This window comes from Desmodus rotundus, chromosome 3, assembly GCF_022682495.2.
Source record: "Desmodus rotundus isolate HL8 chromosome 3, HLdesRot8A.1, whole genome shotgun sequence".
Classification (NCBI taxonomy): domain Eukaryota; kingdom Metazoa; phylum Chordata; class Mammalia; order Chiroptera; family Phyllostomidae; genus Desmodus; species Desmodus rotundus.
Genome location: NC_071389.1, coordinates 177,066,175 through 177,091,614, shown reverse-complemented (window position 1 = coordinate 177,091,614; position 25,440 = coordinate 177,066,175). Strand labels below are relative to the sequence as shown.

Below are 25,440 nucleotides of genomic sequence, written 5' to 3'. Positions count from 1 at the left end.
CTTGCTGCCCCCTAAAATCTATGTTTATTCCTGACATTTCTAATCATGCTTCTCCTTGGAATGCCCCACCCAAATCTCACTCATCTTTCAAGGTTCAATAAAAATTTCACTGCCACAATCAAATGTTTCCCAACTTCTGCAGACTACCCTGAGGCATCCCTTATTGCTACAGCACACAGTTTAGCATGGGATCACATGCTTCTAGGTTGCATCTGCAAGCCTTTTGCTTTCCTGGTATCCCACCCCCCAGAGCCCAGCCCCAAGCCCAACCACAAGAGTGCCCATCAAACACTGAGAAGCTGACTGAATGAAAAAGTCTGGACCTGGCGTTTCTCCAGAGCACACAGATGACACGACCGGGGCAACGGAAGACTGATGTCACCATTGTCATCTAGGGTGTTTTTGTTTGCCTTGTGCAAAACATCAGGATGAGGAACTGAGGAACTATCTTTAGTCCGCTCTGCAGTCCATTTTTTAAAAGGACACAGCCTCAGGCATTAGGTCACCCACTGGTAGCTTGGAAATGACATAAACTGGCTTACCACACACTGGCAAGTAGCAATTGGAGAAAAGATGATCCAATTTGAATAACCTCATGCAAACGGAAGCTTGGAGCAGAGCCAGCGAATACACGGCAACCAGTGGGCAAAACAGCACCTGTTTTTAGTCTGTTTTCAGTGGGTCTCAGTGACTAGGGCTCTTTAAACATGAGAACAGCCAATTCCTGAATAACTGTAGTACTTCCACTGAAATCCATTAATATCAGTCACTTTTACCGAGAGTATGTGAAATGGAATGACTGAGTATCTCCCTTCTGTAGATGAAGGGACAGAAGAAATGCCACATTAGGTAACAGAACTGATGATAACAATAGCACAGCAAAATCTATAACCAGGAAGAGCAGGTTTTACAGCACTTCCATTAGGAAGAATGGTAATTGATTCCATTAAACCAAAGCTATACATTTATTACACAGCACTGCTGACTGAATCCAGATCCCCATTCAATTGAAAAATGTGTAAAGAGTCAAATACATTTTTATTCACTCCTAGCTCTGACTACCCTAGCAAATCGAACTCAAAGCAAAGCAATGTGCATTTGGCCCTGTAACCGCAGTGAGCATTAATCTAGGACCACAGGTGTGTTCAGAGACTAACTGTTCATGAAAGCCCTTAGCACTGTACCCAACACTGCACCTAATGGCAAGTGCTGAAGAAATGGTATCTGCTATCCTTATTGAGAGCTGTACTTCAGCATAAAACAGAGTACTCAGACTTATTTGGCAGTCCCCTCTGGCTAAAATAACTTAATGCTTTAACATTTGTAATATACAGGATATTTTTATACATTACTCAGTCCATAAAATGCGAAGTAAGAATATGACAAAAGCCATAGGATCACCACAAAAAGAGCCTTTCAGGATAAGCCTGGTCTGAAATGGGCACCCACCCTTGACTCCCAGTCCCGCCTCCTGATGAAGTTCCAGAAGACTCTGGAATTATTGTGGATACCAGCCTTGGGCATACAGTGAGGGCTCTGGAGAGTCACTCAAGGGCTCTGTTATATTCCTCATTTGTAAATGAAAGGGCTGAAGTCTGTGATTCATTTATGGTTTTTTTGCTGTAGGGTTATCCTGTGCCTCAGCACGGGATAGAAATGAGTGCTGTAGATGGAGAGCAGATGACAGCCAGTGGGGGGGATCGAGAAAAAAGGAAAAAGGACTCAGGGACCCAGACAACAGCGTGGTGATTGCTGGGGGCAGAGGGTATAAAAGGGACTAAATGGTAATGGAAAAACTACAATAAAAATTAAATCAAAAGAAAAAAAAAGAAATGAGTGCTGCAGAATTTAAAAAATAGTAAGAGTTGTGGGTCCCTTCTGCTTTTACTCAGCGCTACAACAGTAAGGAAAGAGAAAGAGATAATAGAACAGAATTTTTCAGCTGTTGATCTTTATTTTTACTAAATTAACCCATTTAATCACTTTTCTGTTAGCAAATTCAGTCATCTTTTTTTTTCTATTTTTTATTTTCAATCTGGTACCCTTAGAAATATAATAAAGGCAAGTACAATAAAATGATACATAATAAATAAGTAAAGGCCAAGAAATGAAATGATTTTTCAGAGAACCAGTTTTCTGAAGGTTAACAAGACCAAAAGAGGTACGAGTACCAATGTTGGCAACTATTTTGTTTTCTTACAGTAACAGTTTCTTTTTAAAAAAAGACTATAGCCCTGGATGGGTAGCTCAGTTGGTTAGAGCATTGTCCTGATCCACCAAGGTTGCAAGTTCAATACCTGGTCAGGGCACACACAAGAAGCAACCAATGTATGCATAAAAAGTGGAACAACAAATTGAGGTTTCTCTATCCCTCTCAAATCAATACAATTTTTTGGAAGTTAAAAATAAATAAATGACCCTCACAATAGGATCCTCAGTTATAGTCATTTTTTGTGAAACAAATGTTTATGTCACACCATTCTGTCATTCTATTGATTCAAATAAATCTTACTTTTAAGATTTTATTTATTTTTAGAGAGAGGAGAAGGGAGGGAGAAAGAAAAGGAGAGAAACATCAATGTGTGGTTACTTCTCACACACCTCTCACTGGGGACCTGTCCCGCAGCCCAGGCATGTGCCCTGACCAGGAATCAAACCGACAACCCTTTGGTTTGTAGGCCGGCAGGCAGTCCACTGAGCCACACCAGCCAGGGCACACGTCTTATTTTTAAAGACAATTATGCGAGGACATATGTCTGTAACTATATGTATGTGCTTATTTAATAACTGACTTTGAATTTGTTTTTGAAAGTGGAAAAATGGTTTTGCCATTACCTCTCCATCAATGATAATGGAAAACTTTCCAAAGACACAAGAATTCATTGTTTTTTGCTAAGACGAGAGTACTATTGATAAATAAACCCTTTAATCCTCATGGGGTAAAACAATGCTATGGTTTGGTTTGGTTTAGTATTGGGAGACTTATGGCTAAATACAATAATCAATTTACATGTTAATAGGAATTACTTAGACTGCTCTCAATTCAATGGATTCAAGCACTTGTATTCTCCTATGAGTGAAGCTAGGTTTCTAGAGCTGTTAGCTCTTATTAAAGTTCAGTATTTAAGGATCACCCTTGCCCTGGCTGGTGTGGCTCAGTGCATTGAGTGCTGGCCAAAGGGTTGCTGGTTCAATCCCCAGCAGGTTATATGCCTGGGTTGTGGGCCAGGTCCCCAGTAGGAGGCCTGCAAGAGGCAACAACACAGTGATGTTTCTGTCCCTCTCTCTAAAAACAAATAAATAAATCTTTAAAAAAAAGGATTACCCAAATTAGCACAGTTTAATTGCAGGAGTATTTTTATTAAATCTTAAAATCATGTTTAAATATATCTACAAATGGAAATATTTTCATATTAGATTCTTCTCCCAAACAGCTATATGCTTGCTCTGTCTATATACTTTGGAAATTGTTTATTTCAAAACAATCTCATTTTTGCTCCACTTTCAGATTAGTTTCATTACTCTTTAATACAATCCGTTACATTCTAAACTAATAAAATGAATCATATGAAATATAAATGGTATAAACCTACATGCAAGCTAATTTATATATCAAATATTTACTAAAAACTTAAGAGGTGCTAGGCATTGTGCAGAATACAAAGATGAACAAGATACTGTCCTCAACTGAAGTAGAAAGCCCAGTGGGGAGTTAAGCTAACAAATAAAAAAGATAAATGACAATATAATGTTAAATAAGATTTCAAGATAAAAATGAAAGGCTTAGGATAGTTAGTATATGACTATCAAAATTAGTCATTCTCTTTAGACTATTAACTGGGCTCAGAAAAAGGGAAAGCTGTTCAGAGGCAGGGATCAAGGTCTTGGCGAGAAGGGTCACATGTGTGGCCACTACACAGAGTTCATTGCAGAACCAGGTTCTAAGTTTCAAGGTTAGAAAGCTTGTGAATCCAGTCTCACTGATCATCACCTACTAAAGGCTAGCCCCATCCCCAAAGCAGGACCTGGTCCATATTCATGAATTAAGCCCACTGCATTCCAGTACAACTTCCCCTAACCCAATCCTCCTAGTCTTCAGTAAGCCTTCATTTTCTGTGCCCTTAGAACCGTGTCCTATAGGTAAGTTTGGGTCTCCTCGTGTTTGAGGGAAAGAGCTCATTATGACACTTTTCCTATCAGTTACCTGGGGAGGTCCTCTTGCTTCCCTTCTCCAAAGTCACTGGTCTCTAGGCCAGCGAGCCCTGAGAAACTGAATGGACTTCAGGCCTCAGTGCTTCACTTCCCCATCTACTGACCATAAAAACACCTCACACATCTGAGGCTCTCTGCTTGAATCATCTCAGGGTGGCTAAAAGTTCTAAACTGATGTAGAAATTACTTCAAGAAACCACTTTGTCTCTCTATTACCATATCCAAATGAGGCTGACAAGCATCTCTAACTGCTGAGAACAATAGGGGTATTTTGTGGTGAAAACCGTCTCCAGTGACCTTTTAGTTTCCTGTAGCACCAGTGAGAAGCTAGAGTGCTTTTCTGAGATTACTCCCCCAACCCTCACCAAACAAATATTTAAGAAACACTTGTGGAGATGTCCTTCTTTCTCATACTCCTGGAACATCCTCCAACCAGCCAAACCTTGGTAAAAAAAAAATGGGAGCCAAGAGCTGACGGCCATACCTTCCCAAGCATTCTCTTCCACTCACCCCACTTTCTGTCTACTCTGTGGAACAGACACAGTAACCAAGGGAACTGCCAATTGGCCAGGACTTTTCAGATGGTTGGGGAGACTTTTAACCACCCAGAACCCTCTCTTAGGTGTGGTAAGAGATCTGGCTTCTCAGAAACTCTCAAGGCACTTCAGTCCCCGTCCCTGCAGCCACCTCCTAAACTAAAAGAAATACAGGATTGTAGAGTGTGGATGATGATGTGGCGCTATCCATACATTCACTGTGGTTCTTGGTGCTGCCTCGCGGGACTTGCGTTCAGACCTAGGAGACCTTTCCGGCGTGGCGCGAAGATGTCGGGGAGTTCTGACTTCGTGTGTTCTTCCACATGTCCCTAGGGTTGACCTAGCTGATCAGACCGAGTGCTTTTTCTTGCTTGCCTAATAAATGGCCTGCCCAAAGCTACACATGACTGGTAAGAACCTTCCCAGGTAACAAAGGTGTGCTCTTTGGTAAAGGGGAAAAAGGGTATATAAGTAACTAGAATACTTGAGCTAGAAATTCAGCATGAGCTTATTCCTCCACGGGAGTGTCCACCCAGCCAAAGGTCAAGTCAGAGCCCCCATAAGGAAAACTGTCTCAAACAAGAGCAAGGTGGGAGGTGGGATGATCATTTTGCTGGGCAGCACATCTTGGTGTACTGTCTTTGGGAAAAACTCCAGTCCCATTAACAGGATTCCAAGGCAAAGCTCCTCACCGTGGCTACGAAAAACATGAAATGAGTTCCTAACTCACCAACCTAGTTTGGTGGAACTCGACTAACAGTTGTCACATTTAACACAGCAATAATCCCAGTAAAAGAATATGCCTATCAACAAAAGCCAAAACCTAGTACTATAATTCTCAGATACAAAATTCTGAAAACCACATTCTAAGAAAAACTGGCTTCACCTAAGGACACTAATAGAGAGGTCAGGCAGAAAATCACAGCATAAATGAAAGGTGTGGCAACAGATGATCTGAAGGACACAAGAAACTGTCTTTGTTCTTTGGGAGCTGAAGCAAAGGCTGGTGAGAAAGACCTGGAGACATGGAAGTCTTACCTAACCCTGCATGGAGTTTCACAGTGTTCACACACGAACAACTGAACAATCCTACTCTCTTAAAACCGCAGTGTCTATACTTCTAACACCAAACTACCAATGACATCCAGTTCACAGCACTCTCCTTGCAATGAGAGTAAAGGTGTGAAAATGATACTACCAATATTTTGTTTTTCTTAGATCACATTTTTAAAAGCACTCCTGCCTATCACTGGTAGAATCTGCCAGACACAGCAGCTCTGTGTGAAAGGTTACTGTGCATTGTCAAACTGTATTCTCAGCTCTGTGAGCCCATGTGAGTGAAAGGACTTCAGTAATGTCTACAAACAGGGGAAGCAAGGGATGAACATTCAGCTTTGGAATTCAATGAGAAAGAACTCCCACATGGCCTTCCTTTAAGGCAGACATGAAATACGTAGTCTTCCCATGTACTTTATAAAATCATCTGGTTGCTTAGCATTTGCAAGAGACTTTCTTTCAGGTGTAAAAAACAAAACAAGTTAATGAGTTTTAAAATATTCCCCTTAATTACCAGAAGATGTAGTCTACACGCATTCTCTCCCTTCCTCGTTGTTCACAATGTCTAAGAATCGTGATGTGATCACTACAGTATGCTTGAACTAGAAATGTTTAATAAGAGTTTGACACCGGCAGGGAGTAACAACTAATACTAGAGCAGGAGCTGAGAGGTAGAGCATCTGGTGTTCTTAGATCACAGGCGAATGGAAAATCCCTGGACAGAAGCAGCTGGCTTTGAGCTATCTGTATTGCACACAGATCTATGTCTGTGGCACTTCTACCTAATAAATACCAAGTGAAGAAGCATTAAAACTAAGTCAAAAATTCATTGCCCATTGTGGATGATAGTATTCGAGTTCAACAGAATAGTTTACATCAATAAACAAAGCACTGTACACAGTAACTCCAAAGTTGTGAAGATCTACTGAACTTTGAGCTTATTGTGAAATACTGCTTATTCACAGAGCTCTAGGAGATTCCAAGCCCTTTCATTGCTACCACAGCCTCACCTGCAAGCAGGTGAACGGAGCTGAAGCTCTTCTCCAGTTTACCCAGAAGTACAGTGAGAAAACAGTCTGAAGACAGAGAGGCCACATCCTGGGAGCTTTGATCATAAACTACAACCTTCTGACTGCAATCAATGTCGACCTAAAATGCAAATGTGAGGCCATTAGGATGAAAGTTGCGAAAAACAATCCCATAAACTACTGGTGCTGAAGCAAATTAAGTACTTCCTGTTTTCTATTAAAATGACACAAACTTACTAAATAAACCTAGCATATATATGGTTTCTAAATGCTTCTAAAAAATCAACTTTTAAAAGGCAACCAGATGCTTCTTCTGAATAGATGTGCTCCCAACTACTTGGTTTTAAATCCTTAGTACTATAAAAGGGTAAAGCATAAAAACAAAATAGTAAAAAGCAAAATAAACATAACAATCCTTGAAATGAAGAAACATTTAAAAAATGGTTTCTCTATAAACAATGAAGAAATCAGTTGTTTAATAAAATTAAAACATAAACTAATTTTTATTTCTGAAGAAAATAAATAATAGCCTTACCTATCACAAAGATGACATTTTGGTATCCTAGAAATAAGTGCTTGAAGATAACATCCTTAAGTCTTAACCAATATCACCTTACTTTCCCACAAATCAAAAGCACTTTCTAATATAATTATTTCTACTGTCTTCCTAAGGCAATTGAAAAGAATGATTTCCTTTCAATAAATTTGTAAATAATATAAAATAATGTATTAATATATTATCAATACCACAGTATTATATATTAATACATAATAACCAATAAATAAAATAATTATTATAATTGTACTTATTAACCATAACTTTGTACTAGTGTTTAAATTAATAAAACAATTTTAGCAAGCCATTAATGGAAAAATAGCACCTAACCAAATTAAAACAAGTTAACCTCTTTGTATAGTCTAGATGTAGTCTTAAATGTGACAATATGGACAATAAATTCTTTTGAGGTATCATAAGGTACTGAAGTTTAAAACCCAAACTTCCTTAAGTTATTTTCACCCCTTAAAAAGGAGACTTCTTTGAAAATTATTCCCCATTCAGCATATCCATTTATTGTAAAAAAGAAAATGGAAAGCACTTACCTTATGTTTAGCTGAATGCTGGATGAGTTCTGTAATTAACACTTTGTCCTGTTGCAACCTTCGCTTCATAAGCTTGGAGCAGTTGATATTAATGGCTTCCAAAATGTGGGATGTATTGTATTCCACAAATGGCCGGCTATCAATTAGCAGCACTTTTTCTGTTCCACTTTCCAGCAGAGCCACCAACCTCTCAGTAACAATTTGAGTCCCAATCATCTCATGGGCCATGACAACAATAAATCCTCTTTTCCCACCTCCTCCTTTAATTTGCCACGATGATGTAATGGTGGTGTGCTCAAAGGCTCAGCCACTCCATTGTACTAGAAATGTATGAGGTCAGGCTGGTGGTGACTGGCAAAAGGAGAGTTAAACCCATTTTCAGCAAGAGCCCTCTAAGTGAATGTCTCTTTTTCCTTCCCGTTGATGTGCTCTTGCAAAGGATTCCTTCCACAAAGCAGCCCCTCACAGTTGATTCATAAAGAGATGACTGGAATAACCATTACACAACAAAAGATGCTTTGGGGCAGCCAGTGCATTACATCATTCTTTACCTTTGCTCCCTCGCTGCAACAGCTTGACACTGGACTGAAAAGCCTACACGAAGAGAGAAAGACAGAAAACAAAACATGGGGTCAAAAAAAGAAAGCGTGTCAGATTAGAGAGAGTGTATGATTCATAATATTTACTCCATTAATCTAATTCCATACTTGATGCACTGTTTCATTTGAACAAACAAACAAAAAGGACAATTGGGTATGGCTTCAGAAAAGCATGCTAATGATAATTCAGTTTTACCTCAAAAATATAAAAACACAAAAGACAAAACAAGACATATTCATGAATTATAATCACCATGGGCCCAAAACTAAATGAGTTATAGCATGAAATTAAAAAAGCTATATAAAGCTGCTTGAAGTGTTATTATTCCAAATGGGTACCCTCCATTTTCTTTGCTTATTTCCTGAAAATAACACAAAGAACAATAGCCTAGGACCAGGGCAGCAATCCCCTATTTCAGAACAACAAAAAAAACCTTTTCTGATGGCTCGAGAATCACTGTAATGGTATGAGAGTGTGCCGTGCACACACGCGCACACACACACTCCACGGTACAAACAGCACACATCCCTTTAAAGTGTCCTCAGGGAGGAGAGGAGAAGAGAGGCAGAAAAATGAGTAATATTCTTGTCACACCAACTGCTGAGCTAACTGATAGGCACCTGTGATGTACCCGGCTCCACCCAAGATACTCTCAACTACAACCCTGGCCAGACCCCCAAATGGCCACGCCCCCCCCAATTCCCTGACTCTCCATAGGCTCACCCCTCACTTTCTTGTGCCTCATTCTTAAGAGAATCACTGACTCCCTCCGCAGAAAATCTCATACGTTAACCTAGGACTGACTCTGGGACTGCATCCTCCACACAGAACCCTTCATACTAGACCCAGTGCTTCCTGTTCTTACCAAACTCCTATCATCGACCATTTCCTAATACTAGTTGGAGTTCTGTGCCCATAGCTTGGACCTCACCCTGACCTTCAACATTCTCAGATTCCTATCTCTCCTAGTCCATCTCTGTTTATGTGAAATTCTCTGCTACATAAAACTAAACGTCCATGGGCACTCAACTTCTAGAGGATAACGTACTTGATGGCAGAGATTTTGTATTACAGTTCCCACCTCCACAGTGTTTTGCACCTAAGACACTCAATTGACACTGTTACAAATATAATCCTCCTTGTTCCAAAACCAGTTTAAGATACTGAATAAATATTTGATTAAGTGATTTCAAACTAGAATTATAGAGCCCCCAAACATCACTGAGCCCCTGCTTCTTAAGTTTAGACTTACAAATTAGAAAGTGAAGCACAGAGGAGAGGTAGCAGGACATAAAGAGAAGTGGCCTTGCATTTACAAGTTATGTAACTTGGACAAATCACGTAATCTCTCTGAACCACAGTTTCCTCATCTGGAAAATGTGGATATGTTCGCCTTGTCTCCTCACAAACTCTGTTTTGAGGACAAAATTATCTAAGTTTTCTAAAGTGAGTAAATAAAAAGCAACTACACATTATACAGAGAAAAGCAGGGAAACGGTGAACAAAGCTGCCCTGCATCCGGAATCTAAAACACACCACTCGGCAGATGAAAATAGAAGCAATTCCATCCTCCTACAGTCCAGCTTCAACCAAGCTGTGTCCCTTATACAGAGCCGGGCACACAGAATGAGAAGGCACCTGAGAAATGATCGCATCCACCCTGACCTGTTACAAATCAGCTCCAGAGACTACATAATCTGTCCATTTTTTGTCTTCATAATATTAACATATTTATTTTTAGCATAGCTTAATGGCAATGAGGTACAAAAGTCACCTCTGCCTTCAAATAAAGAAACTAGAGCACAGAATATGTCCTAGTCAATCAACTGATACCCTTGCAAAGCACCTGCCAAGGCTACAGCACTGAATCAAGTCCTGACTGCTCAGTGACACAGTTCGCAGCAATGCAAGGTCCTGTACTCAGATAGTCTGATTCCCCAACCAGGGCTCCTCCTACTGGGTGACCCTGTTTTCCCTACATGCCCATCCCATAATGAAACTGAACTGAGAAAGAATGACGTGACTTGTCCATGAGAGTCCCGGGTGGCACAGAAAGTGGAAATCCGAGAACAAGAGCAAGCTGACTCTAACAATGGCACTGAGTCTCCGAGCCTGATTGGCTCCTGGCAATGATAAAATCCGGGTGGGACAAAGCAGTTATCTGGGTTAGCAGATCAACGGACAAAGGGAGGGAGATGACAGCAAACATGCAAAAGTTGAATTAGAAGTTCTCATCTTTGCTTCCTTGTAGCCAAATCTCATGAGCCCAAATCACTGACACCAAAGATAGGCAGGGCAAACTGTCTTACTGGACAGGAAATGGTCAATCCTACCCAGAGAAACAGAGTCAGAAAGACCCTTTCCTTGACCAAGCAAAGGTCTGGTAAAAGTGGCCCTAATATGAAAATGTAATTGAAGCAAAGGAGTGGAAATGAAATAAAGATTAAGTTACACCCCTTTACAGTGTCCGGAGGCCAACTGGGGCCCTCCTGTTACACCTTTATGCCCAACGTCCGACTTTTCTGAAATCGATTACATGAGGGGCACTTTTGCTGTTATCTCCTTTCAGAAGACCACTAAATAACCCTTTTCTATATATACAATAAAGCTTTCTATTTCTCTAAAATAAAAAAAGTCAATAAACTAGTATTTATCAAACTGAACACCAGTAACCTTAACCAAGGCCACCAAACAAATATTTGCAAAGTATCCCACTTCCAGAAATAAAGGTTTTTAAAGACTTTATCTATGAAGGCTTAGAGATAGGCTGATATAACATGTTAGTATAACAAAATGACTATACAAGCCAGGGAACACAATGGACAAGTCCCCTAAAGAAATGCCAATTTAGGTACAGCCTGCATTTCAGCAAGCAATTTATGTTTTATATTTTACAACATTTAATATTAACATGAGTTGTATAAGAACCTTCCCCCTTTAATATACAATTTTTAAAGTTTTTCTGTCATTTATTTCATGTGTTAAATTCCACTTGGCTACCTACAGAAATGTATCTGACTTTATAATGGAAAACAGTAGAGTTCTATTTATTGAAATTCACTCTGCACCCAACTTTACAAGAATATCAATGAAGCCCTGGCTGGTGTGGCTCAGTGTATTCTAACCATAACCTGAAAGGTTGTGGGTTCAAGTGCCAGTCTGGGCACATGCCTGGGTTGCAGGATCGGTTCCCGGTTGGGGCGCATTCAAGAGGCCACTGATCGATGTTTCTCTCTCACACTGATATTTCTTTTCTCTCCCTTTCTCTCCTTCCTTTCCCCTCTCTCTAAAATCAATTAGCATGTCCTTGGGTGAGGTTAATAAAAAAATAGCGTATCAATGAAATAAAGTATTCTACTGAGTTAGTTATATCAGGGAACCGTAAGTCAAAAGACTATTTTAATGATTAAGTAAACTTGAGGAGTCTGTTTTATTAACAATATAAAGTCTAACCATATAAAACTCAACACTTGCCATTAGAGTCATTAGCTAAGACAAAAAATGTTTTCTTTTGATTTTCTTCAGTACTTGCAGCCTTTAAAGCTGGTGCCCAACCAGGAAATTTTAAAAAGATTAAGATCCTTTTTAAATGATTCTATTAAGCATCTCTCTCCCCTTCTCAGATGAGGCATTAGTCTGTTCAACTTACCAGACCCAATCTTGGCTTCTAAGTCAGGCATACTGATACTAGGTATATTTAAAAAAAAAAAAAAGGTGAGAACCTTTCTCACACTGTTTCCACATCTACCCGTGGGTTATTTTCTGTCAACACCAGGCACTGCTGCCCCAACATTTCCACTCCGAAGGCCCACATCAAGGCCTACAGCAGGCGGGGTCAGAGACATAGCTCATGAACACGCCCACTGGTCTGAAAGGTGGGATCCATGAGAAGGCGGGGGTTACCTCTCAGACAGGCACATTACCATTTTAAAAACTTCCTTTTTACAAAGAAATTCTCAGACGGAAAAGGATCCTACAGTTATGGGGTGCTTAAAAGGCCTGTTCAGCGAGGAGAACAACTGAGCCTTATTTGTTTGGGCTTGAGCTCAAGTTCAAATTCTCAGAGAATTTATGGAAAGGATATAATCAGGTGAGAAGTTTACTTTTATTAAACTCCAGGCTAGTCTTAAATTTTTTTTCCTTCAATGAAACTGAAAAAATAGGCAATGAGATACACCAAACAGCCTTTCAGCAGAGACTTTCAATAACAGAAAAACTGAACAGATCACCAGGGGGAAAAGCAGGTTATGATGCCTGGAAGCAAGCAGAGCACCTTGCCTGTGGACCATCATCGCTCTACACTGACTGAAGCAATGCTGCCTCATATGCTGTGGGCTAACTCTGACAAATTCTGATGTCTGGTATTTGGTAAAACAGATTTATACAAAACCAAGAAATAAACAAACCCAAAGACAAGAAGCCTTCTTATGTTTTTTAGTTGCTTATTAATGTCTTAACTATATTTTCTCAGCCCCAACTAGAGGACACATATTCTGACAAGCGGTGGCAATAATGGGACAGAGTGCTTGAAGCACAACTCTAGAGAGTACTAGACACAGAAACAACACTTGTTAGCACCGTAAAATGCAGCCACCTCTCACTACTTAATAGCACATTGAAAGAACCCACTCCTATCAGAGGCTCAGGTTGTTTATATACATCTCAAGGATCCACAGATAAAGGCTGGAAGAGCTGCCATCCTTCAAAGACTGAAATGTAATGCCTTTGCTGCAGACACAGGCCAGCTCAGACAGAGTCCAGGTTTGGGAGGAGTCTTCACGAAGTTTCTGCTAAGGGACAGCAGGGCACTCGTAGGACTGATGGGCTCAGGTGGAGCCTCTGTCTTTCCTCCTTAGCACTGCCCCCTGTTGATGCACACCTGTTGCACCAGCATCCCATCCCTGATCTACCTGAGCTCTCCTCTTCCTCCCACCAAACCATGTATCTATCCTAGACACAGGCCTCACCACCCCTAAGGCTCCGGCACGTACCCCTCTCCATTGAATGCTTCCTGCTGGCATCCTGTCTGAGAACTGAGGACTCTCCCTACTTGAAGAGGGGCCCAGAGATGAGGGTGGAGGTCCTGAGGGAGTGGGAATGGAAAGTCTTGGATGGAGTCACTGGGCAAGAGAAAATGTGACAGGGGGTTGGCTTAATCTGAGAGTTAAGGAGAAGATGTTTTGGAAGGATATTTATAATAAAGATGGTCTAAAGGCTGAAGAGGAGAGATTCGGAACAAACAGAAGAGAGGTCAAATGGGGACTAATTTGTGCATCCTGGTTTTCTTCAGCATCTGCCAGGCCTACTGTAACGACTTCAGCCAACCAATAGTTCCTGGGCACTGAATAAGGGTCAGGCACTGCAGCAGGGAATGCTGCAAAACTGAAGTGGTTTAAAGATTCCTGTCCTCCTGGTTCTTCAGTTAGTGACGGGAGACACGTAATAAAAAGCAACAACAAAAGCAAAACACTGTTATGACAGATGGTAAGTACTATGGAGAAAAAGTGAAGCAGGGAAGGAAGAGTTGGGAGAGGCAGCTACAATTTTAAACAGAGTCGTCAGAAGACCTTACTCTACTGGTTAGGTCAAGACCGTGAGGGAGGTGAGAGAGAGAGTGAGCTATGCGGACGCCTGGGAGACTGCAGCTCTCTGTCTCTGTCAAAGGCTTGAGGCCAACGTGTATACTGGCCAAGGCAATGCTGAATTGGGCAAATGGCCATAAAAGATGTGGCAGGTGTTCAGTTTTTCTTCAGAACTATGGCTATATCTATAAAGCATTTCTAGGCACTTAAACTTTTATAATACATATACAAGAAAGCTTAGTACAATTTCTTCCATAAAACTACAAAGAGAGAAACTGTGATTCCTGTATTAGTGCATTATTTGCCAAAGAAATGAAAGGAAATTTTGTAATAAGAAAGATTAAATTGTTAATTTAATACAACTCTTCCAACTCCATGAACATTTTGTACCTAATGAGAGAATCTTGGTTTCATAGCGCAGAATATAGGAAAATATCAAAGACATGTTAAACAAGATATATATTTGAACAGATCTATACAACAAGGAAGTAGTTTAAAGGATCATTCCATTAAAATAATGAAAAATGCTTTCGAGGAGCTCTGCTTGTCAGAGGTGTATCAAATATCACAAGGACTTGCTAAGTTAGACTACTGTATTCAAGCAGCTGGTAACACTAATGTGAGTTTATAATCTTTATCCCACCTCACCCCCAAAACAACAAAATTCTACTGCATGAAAGATAAGATGTATTTTTCCTGAAAAAGAGCTACATTATTAAAGATATTATGACCAGGGTAAACATCTGGGCAATTTAGAACACAGTCTAATGGGAAGAAGGGCTATAATTTAATTTTCCCAACGAAAACCAGAAGGCTCTAGGGACAAGCAAGGAAAACAATAAAAAATCATCAACACCAAACTCTCCCACCACCTCCACTTGAGCCCAAGTTTTATAACAATAATATTCCAGAATTTTTCCTACTTTAAATCTCCTAATACTAAAAAAAGCAAAACTAGAATGCCAAACTACATTCTTCTGAAGGTAATGTTAAAATGGCTTACAAGAATACTTTCTAAGTGACTTACAAGGAACTGTCTCACCTTTCAGTTAAAACACACGTTAAAAATGTTGGAAAAAGGAAGAGCATGAGCAAGAGATGGGAAATGGGTAAGTTATACATTATGAAAAATCCTGTGACACAGTATCATGCAAAATTTTAAAAGGATGGTACAAAAGTATAGTTTTTGACAATGAAAGATGGTCATGGTATATTAAGAGAATAAAATCAAGTTACAGAACAGTAGGTAAAGCAGGACCTCAAACACACATAATAGTTCTGCTTGGGTAATTAAAGATACTGTTATATTTGTTTCCACAATCTTGGAAAGTGAAAAAAAATTAAGAAACGGGCACGACGTATCCTTAGCACAGGTACCAGTGTCTGTGGCAGCCCTGCTTGCTCCTCCTTCCCAATGCTGTTAACAAAGGTGTGGGTCTGGGTGAGGTGAGAAAATGAACACGTAACAACAGAGGAAAATTTATGTTTACCCTCAAGGTAAAAGCTGAATTTCTGCTTCACAAAAGGACTTGAAAGAATTATTTTCCATAACAATAATGTTTGAGGGGGGGAATAAGAAAAATTAAATTTTAAATCACACACTTGTGACTTATATACCTGGGCTTTTAAAACAGGTCAGTGGGGTATGACTCATAATACAAAAAGTTTCTTCCATATACAAAGGATTTATAGCTAGTTTTCTTTTCAAAATTAATATATTCCCTAACACTCTTAAAATGTATTTCATCTGATAAAGTTTCCAAAGTAAACCTGCTTAAAGCACTGCAAATGAAACATAGTATGACTTTCCTTCCTCTTGCTGCAAAAGCACAGATTCTTTTGACAAAGTCCTGTATAGAGCAGCCTCGCCACTATTCTCAGCTCCCAAACAGACGTGCACAACAAGAGTTGAACACATTCCAGGCATGGCCTTCAAGCCTGGACCACACCTGCTTCCAAGGCCCTGAGGCTAAAAATAACTCTGGGGCCTCAAAAATGGGACACCAGCCAGGCCCAAGGGTAGCTGCAGGCCCCTTGCTCAGCTCCACTAACAGTAAAAGCAGGAGCTACAAAACCCTACAGTCACAAAAACCCCACCACAAGCTTTGTACCGCCATTCTGGGCCTGCTCAGTTTCTTTGTCCCTTGACACCAAAACTAATCCCAGGAACTTAGAAACAGTGAGGTTATATGGTGCACTGTTTTAAAAAAACTGGACCAAGATCAGGAGACTTTGTTCCTAATTTCAGCTCTTCTACAAAGATGCTAATATGTCCTATCAAGAGTCACTTGACATCCCTAAGCCAATTTTTTCTTCACCTGCAGGAGGAGGGATCCTGCAATCACTTAACTCTGAGGACTATTTCACCTCAGAGACACGACAGTGCTGTCGGTGCGTCTCAAGTCTGACGCGGCAAGGGTGCCCCACCAGGGTCTGAGTAGCGGGGCTGACTTGAGCATTAAGCTGTCACGTAAAGGAATTAAGAGTTTATACCCTACAGCACACAAATTAAAATGGGTGACTCCTGGGCAATGGCTCCACAAACGGCATGGCCACCGTGCCAGATCATTTCTCTAGTGGTAGAGTTCCAAGGTTGGTTCTGAGCGGAGAACTTCCACTTCTCTGCAGGAGCCTCCCCAGGAACCTGTTACTTTCCCAGGTAAGGAAGAAAGAAGGGGAGGGAGGCCAGGGGGGCTGCAGAATCCCTGCTCACTCTTGGTTCCTAGTCTGTGCTAATTTAAGTTGCTGCATCTGTCCCTCCTTCAGGGACAGATTGGAGGGCAAGGGGAAAGGGGGAGGGGGTGCGGTTAAGGGTATCAGGAAGCCTCACCACAGGGCAGCACCCAGACCAAGGTCCGCAGAGCAGCCCAACTCAGGGAGCCAGAACATTCCCTGTCTTCATCCAATACTTTTCCACTTTGTCCTTTTCACCTCCTGTCTTTTCCCTCCAATTTGGCTCCATCACATCATGTAACTGCAGTTTCTGTGTCCTTGTATGTTCTTAGAGGCTTTGCTGATGATTCCCTGTCTCTCCCCCTTCCCTTCATATCATCTTCATTTCTCTCTTCATGATTAGAGGGAAGCCTCCTTTCTACAGTTCAGCCCTCATCCTTAATCCATTTTCCTTTTTTTTTTTTTTGGGGGGGGGGAGCTGCTGAGGCCCTGATGTCTCGCTATCATAATGAGTAATCCTAACTGCCCTGGATGGTTTTGAAGAATAGTCATCCATGGATTCAGGTGCCTTATCAACCTTTAAAATCTTCTGACAACTTGTTAGGGTAAAATAAAAACTTTAATCTGGAGGAGAGAGATAAAATTTTTCCAGTTTCCTATTTCATCCACAGTTATACTGAGTAGATATCATTCATTCAGTATCTCACATGTTCATTAGCTTTCAAATGCCCTGATGGTCTAGATAGTAAAGGGTAACCCCCGTCTAAACTCTCAGAGGACAGCACAAATTATCAATGTTTTCACAGTAAATATAAGAAAACTAACAAGATCTGATTTCTTTTATAATCTACTACCCAGGTTCTTAAAGCAGAAAGCAACCTCTGCACTTGTGGACAAAGCGGTCTCTCACCTAGAGTCTGACTGCTTGCCTAGCCTGCCCCACCCCCCAGCTTCTCTTCTCCTTCGAGCCAAACCCCACCCAGAGGATCTCCAAAGAGAAATAAAAGGCAGAGTGGAACACTGAATAATTACAGGCCCCTTAGCTCCCAGGAACTCTATTGGCTATGTTTTTTATAAAGGACATCCCACAGAATTTCAATAGCAAAATAAATAGTCAACCCATGGAATAAAATAAACACCCTAGTCCAAAAAAATGAGATTACCCACAAAAACTTGCTCTACAATGAAAGTTTGTGAAAATGGTGTTTCTATTTGTTATTTATTTGGGTTTCTTCTTCTTTTTTTAATAGGTTATTCTGTCACTTTGGATGGTATCACACTTTGCTCCCTCTTCAAATTCCAGCATGATGTCGGTCAGGTCTGGGCAAGCCACATGCAGCAGTGAACACTTTCGTATCACAGCCTCTGTTTCCCACCCTGAAAAATGCCAGTGCCCGTATTGGTTTAAGTTAAATCAACATAGGTTTTTAAACCAATACAGGGCCCTGTGGGGAAAAACAGAAGAGAGGGAAGATCCCTAATATTAAGTAGCTGAAAAACGACATTTGGGAAAAGATAAAAAGATAATATGCTAGCAGATGTACAGCAAGTCAAAGAGGAAGGTATCCCAGAGTTTGAAGGGAAACAGGGACGTGAGCTGCCACAGAGAAGAGGGAACAAAATTCCAGATGAGGAAAGCGCATGAGCTAAGGTAGAAGGAAGGCTGTGCAGATTTTCCTGGCTGGAGCACAGATTCTATCAGCGAGAAACAGAATACTCTAGTGAGGTTTCCTGAAAGCCTAAAGCCGCCCGAGCCACTGTGAGCTTTCTGAACAAAACACTGAAAAATCACTGCAAGAGCTTCACTCTGGTGGTAACTTTCTACTGACTGAAATGAGGGAAAAATGGCAGGAGACTGACTCGTTACAACCACACAGCTTTAGTATTCCAAGGATGGCTCTGCCTAGAATGGTGAGGACAAAATCAGACAGGAAAAGAAAGACCCGAGAGACTGGTGATGGTCGAAATCCAAGGCAGTGTTCCTGGCACAAAATACACCCTTACTAAATAACTGACTTCCTGCCTGAATGTGCCCATGAAAATGGCTATTTCAACTACATTATTAAATTATTCCACCATAAAGCATCTGAAAATATCTCAGTACTCTATTCTGTCCCTGCTTCAAATGGACCAGTATCAAGCAAAATGGGCAGTATGTACAGGTTCAAGCTGTACTAGTCAGGTCACTGTTTATAAAACCAGAAGAATTAGGCATATGAAAAGGCCAAAGTTAAAGAAGGTAGCATGTAAACAGATGGACTCTGAATGCTGGCATTATGGGTGACTTTCTCATAGTCTTCAGTAATTTCCAAATTTTCCATTATATACACAAAACACTTGCAACAGGAAATAAATATACATATTTTTAATCGGTCACAACTCAAGTCATGTTCATGTCATTCAGAGGAAGAAAGAAAAGATTTCAAAGTCAACACACTGAGTTCTATTCTCTGCATGAGCTAAGTAAAAAATTATTTTGTATGATCATCAACTAAAATAAGTTTTAATACAGAATCATGGGATTCATTCAACAGTGACTTACTAGTGTGAAAAATTAAAGAAATTTTTAAAATGCAATTACATATCCCCATGACAACCAGGCTCAAGGCATTATATATGTATCCCATACAAAGCAATATAAGAATATATGGTTTAGCACAAGGCAACGTTCCTTTTCCAAATGTAACCTTCAGTATCAAAGACCACATATTTCAAATTAAAATTTAAAACTAAATCATTACAAATACAATAAGCTTGCCACAAGTGAAATTCAGCATAAAGGACACAGCATTGTCGATTAAGAAATGCAATAACTTTAATACCAAAATATCTAATTTCACCATCTCATCTAAAATGTAGCCCATGGCACATACCCTAAGAATAATGTTTACAAAGCTCTACTGTTTTATCCCACTGCACAGATTCTCAAATAGGTTGAAAAAAAAACCCATTAACATTTGCTATCGACACATTAAGTTCCACACAGCACTAAGTATCAGAGTAAAAGGCCTTCTAAGTATAACGCAGTAAATGTTCAGTTTTTGGCTCTTGCAAATAGTTTTTTCTTCTGAATTCTGGGGTTTTAGACCGTAGCTAATCTGTAAAACTCCAGGAAGAAAAATTAAATGGGTTAGTGGCATAGGCATGTGTTCATTTACTGAAAACCTACTACACTGCTTCCTATGAGCAGCTTCGCACTTTTGTCTAATCACAGGAATCATTTAGGAACTTTGATGAACAAATGTCATAAAATGGAATACTACTCGGCCATGAGAGAGAATGCAACACTGCCATTTGTGACAACACGGATGGATCTTGAGAGTATCATGCCAAGAGAAATAAGTCAGACAGAAAATGACAAGAATCACATCATTTCACTCACATGTGGGATGTGTAACAGCAAGCAACAAATGAACAAACAAAACAAATTCACAAATACAGAAAATAGTACGATGGCTACCAGAGCATCAAGGGGATGAGGGAAGATGAAGAAGGTGAAGGGGATCGAATATACAGTGACCGAAGGAGACTGGACTGTGAGTGATGAGCACACAATGCAATATACAGATGATATATATGGAACTGAAACTTACATAGCATAATCAACTAATGTCAGTCCAAATTAAAATTTTTTTCTATTCTATTCTTTTTACTTCAATTTTAGCATGGCATTTAAATGTCCCAATTTTATATCTTAGTATTTTCAGTAAAGTAATTTCTGAATACATTCTCATTTTAAAAGATTCAAATGAAAGGAATATGTAAAGAATAAAGATAAGGCAGCAGTAGACCAATGTACGTAGGGGAGGGACATTTATAATTTTTAACAGGATAACCAGTGAAAATCCCATCAAGAAGTGACATCTGAGTAACAAGCCTCAAAGTAGTTAGGCAATAAGGCACTTACTCCATCTGGTCTGGGTTATTTCAGACACAGAGCAATATTCAATGCAAACTTCCTTCTGCTGAAAAGAAAAATTTCTGCATCCATATTTTTAATTTAATTTAAAAAAATGTTTAAATATACGATAAAAATGATTATCCAGGCCCCTCCCCTGGAGATTAACTTGGGTTCTGGAGTATAGATTGTGAATCGGCATTTTTAACAAATGTCCTAGGAGGTTCTTAGGATCTGGCAAGTATGAAAAACACATTTGTTTTTTTCAATGTTTATAATCGATCAGTCCTCACAACCTGTTGATTTTTTAGTCTCTCTCACATGGAGGACAGAAAGGTGCAAAAGCTGTCTTTGAACTGAAAACAATGACGTTGGTTATTGCCAGGAATGGGAGGTCAGCCAGAGAAAAACTTAAATCTTATCACTGAAACAGGACTTCCACTCAGTCTAATACATGCCTTCTGGTAGGTTAATAATATCCCGTTTACAAAATGTTAGGTATTGGCCCAAAGTTACACAATTCATCAATGGTGGAACAGAAACTAGAGCTTCTACAGAATAGTGCTTTCCACAACCTTATAGGGCTTACCACATATTCTGCAAATTTTAATAGGCTCATGAAAGGCACAGAAAGCAAGAGATTTCAAAAAGTGAGAAAAAACACACCCTTTTTAAGCACTCGACGTGCGTGGCTGTGAACAGAGGTGGTCTCACCAAATGCCAGCCTGCCATGAAGTTACAGATAAATGTATGAAGGAAAGGACAAAATGCTGAGACAACAAACTCTCACAGAACACTCTTGAAGAATAAGGAACCTGGAAGCAGAAGCTTGTTTGTTTGCTGTGAGAATAGTGTGCAGAAGGACAGTACTTTGTGAATTACAACATTTGCTAAACAGAAAGCAACTCAATCCAGGATTAATGGAGGAGATGTTGGCTAACGCAGCAGTGCTGAGCCTTGACTGCAGGTTAAAATCACCTGGGGAACTCTTAACTACCCCGACGTACCTCAACCCAGTAAGTCAGAATCTCTCGGGAGTGGGGCCCAGGCATCAGTCTTTTTTACACAAACAGGTAGAGATGGATTCTTTACCTCCTCCCAAGGAAAGGGTCACAAAGCCCAGGCTACTTGGAAGGCATAGTTTAAGAAGAAGGAAAGGAGAAATATGGTGACATGCACAATACTGTAATTCATCTGACCTATATTTTGAGGTGTGGGCTTTATAATATCTGCTGGAAGTCTGGGGTTCTGAGTACATGGTCAGGTAACAGATCCAATTCCCAATGTCACAGATTCTTTAACCCCAGTAATAGTGAAGGAGCTCCACAATTCACTTGGGACAACCACCAGAAGAGCACCAGGACGTGCTGGGGCACAGAACCTCATTCCGGCTCAATAAAGGAATTTACGGTTGAAGCGATCTAGTTTCTAATCCTTCTCCATTATTTTTAAGATGTAGATGTGTTAGGAAAAGATCTTTAAAGGTTAGCAGGAGACAAGACAGAGCTCAGTGTTCACCTGTGTGTGAAAGCAAGTTAAACATCTCCACACAGGAATTTCCCACTACTACCGGCAGGCAGTCGTTTGTAATCCCTCCCTCTAATCCAGTCCTGTAAAACTTCATTTAATAAGCTGCTGGCGGAAACCAAGATTTTGGGGCCTCCAGCCATTCTCCACTACATTAAATAAAGGACATCCTCCTCACCCTTCTCAAGGTTGTACCTGCCATTACGTTTTTAAAAAAAAGGTGGCATTCAACCACAGTCAGGAGTTTTTATTCAATAATATACCTGATTGACATACAACAAGAGAAACACGACTAGAAAATGCTCATTTGACGGTCTCCCTGGAATAGAGGGTCTAACTTGTGGCTCACTCACTTACACAACAGTTTTTGAACATCTATTTTGTTGTGCAAGCCTTTTTGCTCAGACACCTTTGGAGAACACAATTTAAGAAAATATCATAGAAATAAAACTGGTACACACATACCTTCAAGGCCCAGTATATAAGTGACCCAAGAGAGAGAAAGGGAAAGAGTTTCTAGTGGTGATGGCTGGAAGTCAACAAGAAAGAAGTGAGAAATCTCACCAACATTTATTTCCTCGGAGTGCCCTGCTACCCCAGCTCCTTAGGGTGCTGCTATACAATCTCTTTGTATTCACAAACAACCTCTGGCCAAGAGAAGTGTGAAGGAGTGAGGACATCTCCAGCCAGCAAACTTCTGCGGATTCTGAAGGGAACCTTTTTTCAGCTATTCCCTGACCGTTTGGGGGCTTCCTGACAGGAAACAGATTCATCTTCAGGAGACACACTGCTGACTCTCACTGTGGCACTAATTTAGCAGAGGGAAAGCAGGGGCGGGAAGACAGTTCATCTTCCTTCAGACCGCATGTACACACAGTCCTCTTCCCCAACACAAACATAAGACAGTTATCTGACAAGACGACGCTGACATTATTTCTGCTCAACAGCATTGTCCACAAAGCTAAGCAGGAAAAATAAGAGAGGAACCCTTAGTAAAATTAGTCCATTTTATTGGAAGGCCCAGTAAAGTAGGCAAAAAGCATGAACTCTTAGGAGATGGACAACCTATAATTGTTACAGGAAAGTTAGGTGTCTTGACCCATGGTCCTCAAGGTCTTCAGTCTACAGACCACTTCAGAGTGACGAAACTGACTGGTCCACATCTGCCAATTGTTCCTCTGACAACTAATGATCCACTACAAACCCTAGAGGAAACAATGGACAAGAAAGTTCTGCAGAGCGCTGCAGTGAGACATAGTGAGCTCAGATTTTAGAGATGAGAGTACTGAAAACATGGACACAAAAAAGCTTGAACAAGAATGTTCTTGGCAGCATTGTTTATAATGGCCAAAAAGGCTATCTACTGATGAATGGATATGCAAAATGTATATATCCACAAAATGAAATATTCAGGCATGAAAAGGAATGAATATTGATACCTACTGCAACATCCCTAAACTTTGAAAACTTTATGCTAAGTAAAAGACGACACACACAAAAGGCCACATAGCCTATGAATTCATATATGTGAACTACCCAGGACAAGCAACTCTACAGACACGGAAAGTAGGTTAGTGGTTGCCAGAGGCTGTGGGGAAGAGGGAGGATGGTTGGGGAGTGACTGCTAATGTATACAGGGTTTGCTCTGGAAATGACAGAAATGTTCTGGATTTAGACAGTGGTCATAATTGCACAGTTCTGTAGATATACTAAAAACCACAGGTCAGTATACTTTAAAATAATTGTGAGTTATATCTCAATTCACAAAATTTTATGGTATTTAAGTTGTATCCCAAAAAGTTATTATTAAAAAAAAAATTACCAAGAAAAGCCAAGAAACTACCAATATAAAGAAGACTAAAAAGATACATGACAAGTAAATGCAGCATTTGATCCTCAAACTAGATCCTGTACTAGAGGAGAAAATGCTATGAAGAATCTTGTTGGATCAACTGACAAGATGAGAATACAAGGGGTGGACTGGACAGTGGTATTCAATCAATGACAGCTCTACTGTGGGCAGGAGAATGTCCCTGTTCTTCGCAGACTCACTGAAGTGCTTGAGGATAGAGGGCCTCATTTGCGCAACTTACTCTCAAATGGAAAAGTATATCACGTAACAAGAGAGCAAGTGATAAAGAAAAAGGTGCAACCATTAACAGCAGATAATGATCTTTTTTTCTATTTCTAGATTAAAAAAATTTTTTTTAATAAAATCTAAAAATTTGACCACACACAAGACTCAATGAATCAGCCCTGGCTGGCGTGGCTCAGTGGACTGAGTGCCAGTGGGCAAACCAAAGGGTCGCCAGTTCAATTACCAGTCAGGGCACATGCCTGGGTTGCGGCTGGGTCCCCAGTCGGGGGCGGGGGGCGGCGCATGAGAGGCAACCATATATTAATGTTTCTTTCCCCCTCTTTCTCCTTCCCTCCCCCTCTCTAAAAATAAATTTTAAAAAAAAGACTCATTGAATCAGAAATTTCTGGGGGCTGGGACCCAGGTATCAGTCCCCTGGAGGTGCCAGGAGATGGCTGCCTGGGGAAACAGCTGCCAACCTAAAAAGTGTTGATGTAAGTCAAAGCTAAATAAAATAGGAAAGTCCTAACCAATGATTGGTCTCACTTACCTTCTGATGTTATTTGAGAATGAAATAAAAGAATGTTATTTCAAATGAGGACAATAAAGATAGTGACCTCTCATTCCAACTTAAAAAATAAATAAAAATTCTACTTCCAATCATTCGTCCTATATAAATATTTGCCCAAGTATATTATACATGGAATACTGTTCACTGAAACATTTTAATTGTAAAGTCAGAAACAGAAACAATCTCTATGTCAATGAATGATAACTAGACTGAATGTATTATCAACGTAGTATTATTCCACGTGACTGTCTAAAAAGAAAGGTTCTGTCTATATGCACTGATATAGAATGGTTTCCAAAAACATGTTCTTTTGTGAAGGAAAAAAAACAAACCCAAAATGAAACCAGGATACAGGAAGAATGGGTTTATCCCTAGCAACAAAAGCAATAAAAAATTCAAGAAGCCTAGGAACGTCTTGATTTAGTTAGGAAAGAATTTAAGCCTGTTCTCTGTATTTATTTATGGAGCTAGTTATTTGTATTTGTAGATACAAGTAATTTTCTTTCTTACAACATTGATACTTTGAACTTTTCTAATGAAAAAAGAAATTAATATAATCTTGGATGTCAATCACTCCTA

The 25,440-nt window shown here is 40.1% G+C and overlaps 1 protein-coding gene across 2 annotated transcripts in view; it reads right to left on the bottom strand.

Moving 5' to 3' along the window:
- The window catches only part of DUSP16 (dual specificity phosphatase 16), a 74,582-nt gene that overhangs the window by 26,775 nt on the left and 22,367 nt on the right, over positions 1-25,440 (bottom strand). For both annotated transcript variants that reach the window (XM_045184092.3, XM_024575910.3), the window contains 2 exons: positions 7,934-8,527; positions 6,815-6,953 (listed from right to left, as the gene is read on the bottom strand). In XM_045184092.3, the coding sequence (XP_045040027.2) occupies positions 6,815-6,953; positions 7,934-8,161 (367 nt within the window). In that variant the 5' untranslated portion in view covers positions 8,162-8,527. The remainder of the gene's footprint in view (positions 1-6,814; positions 6,954-7,933; positions 8,528-25,440) is intronic.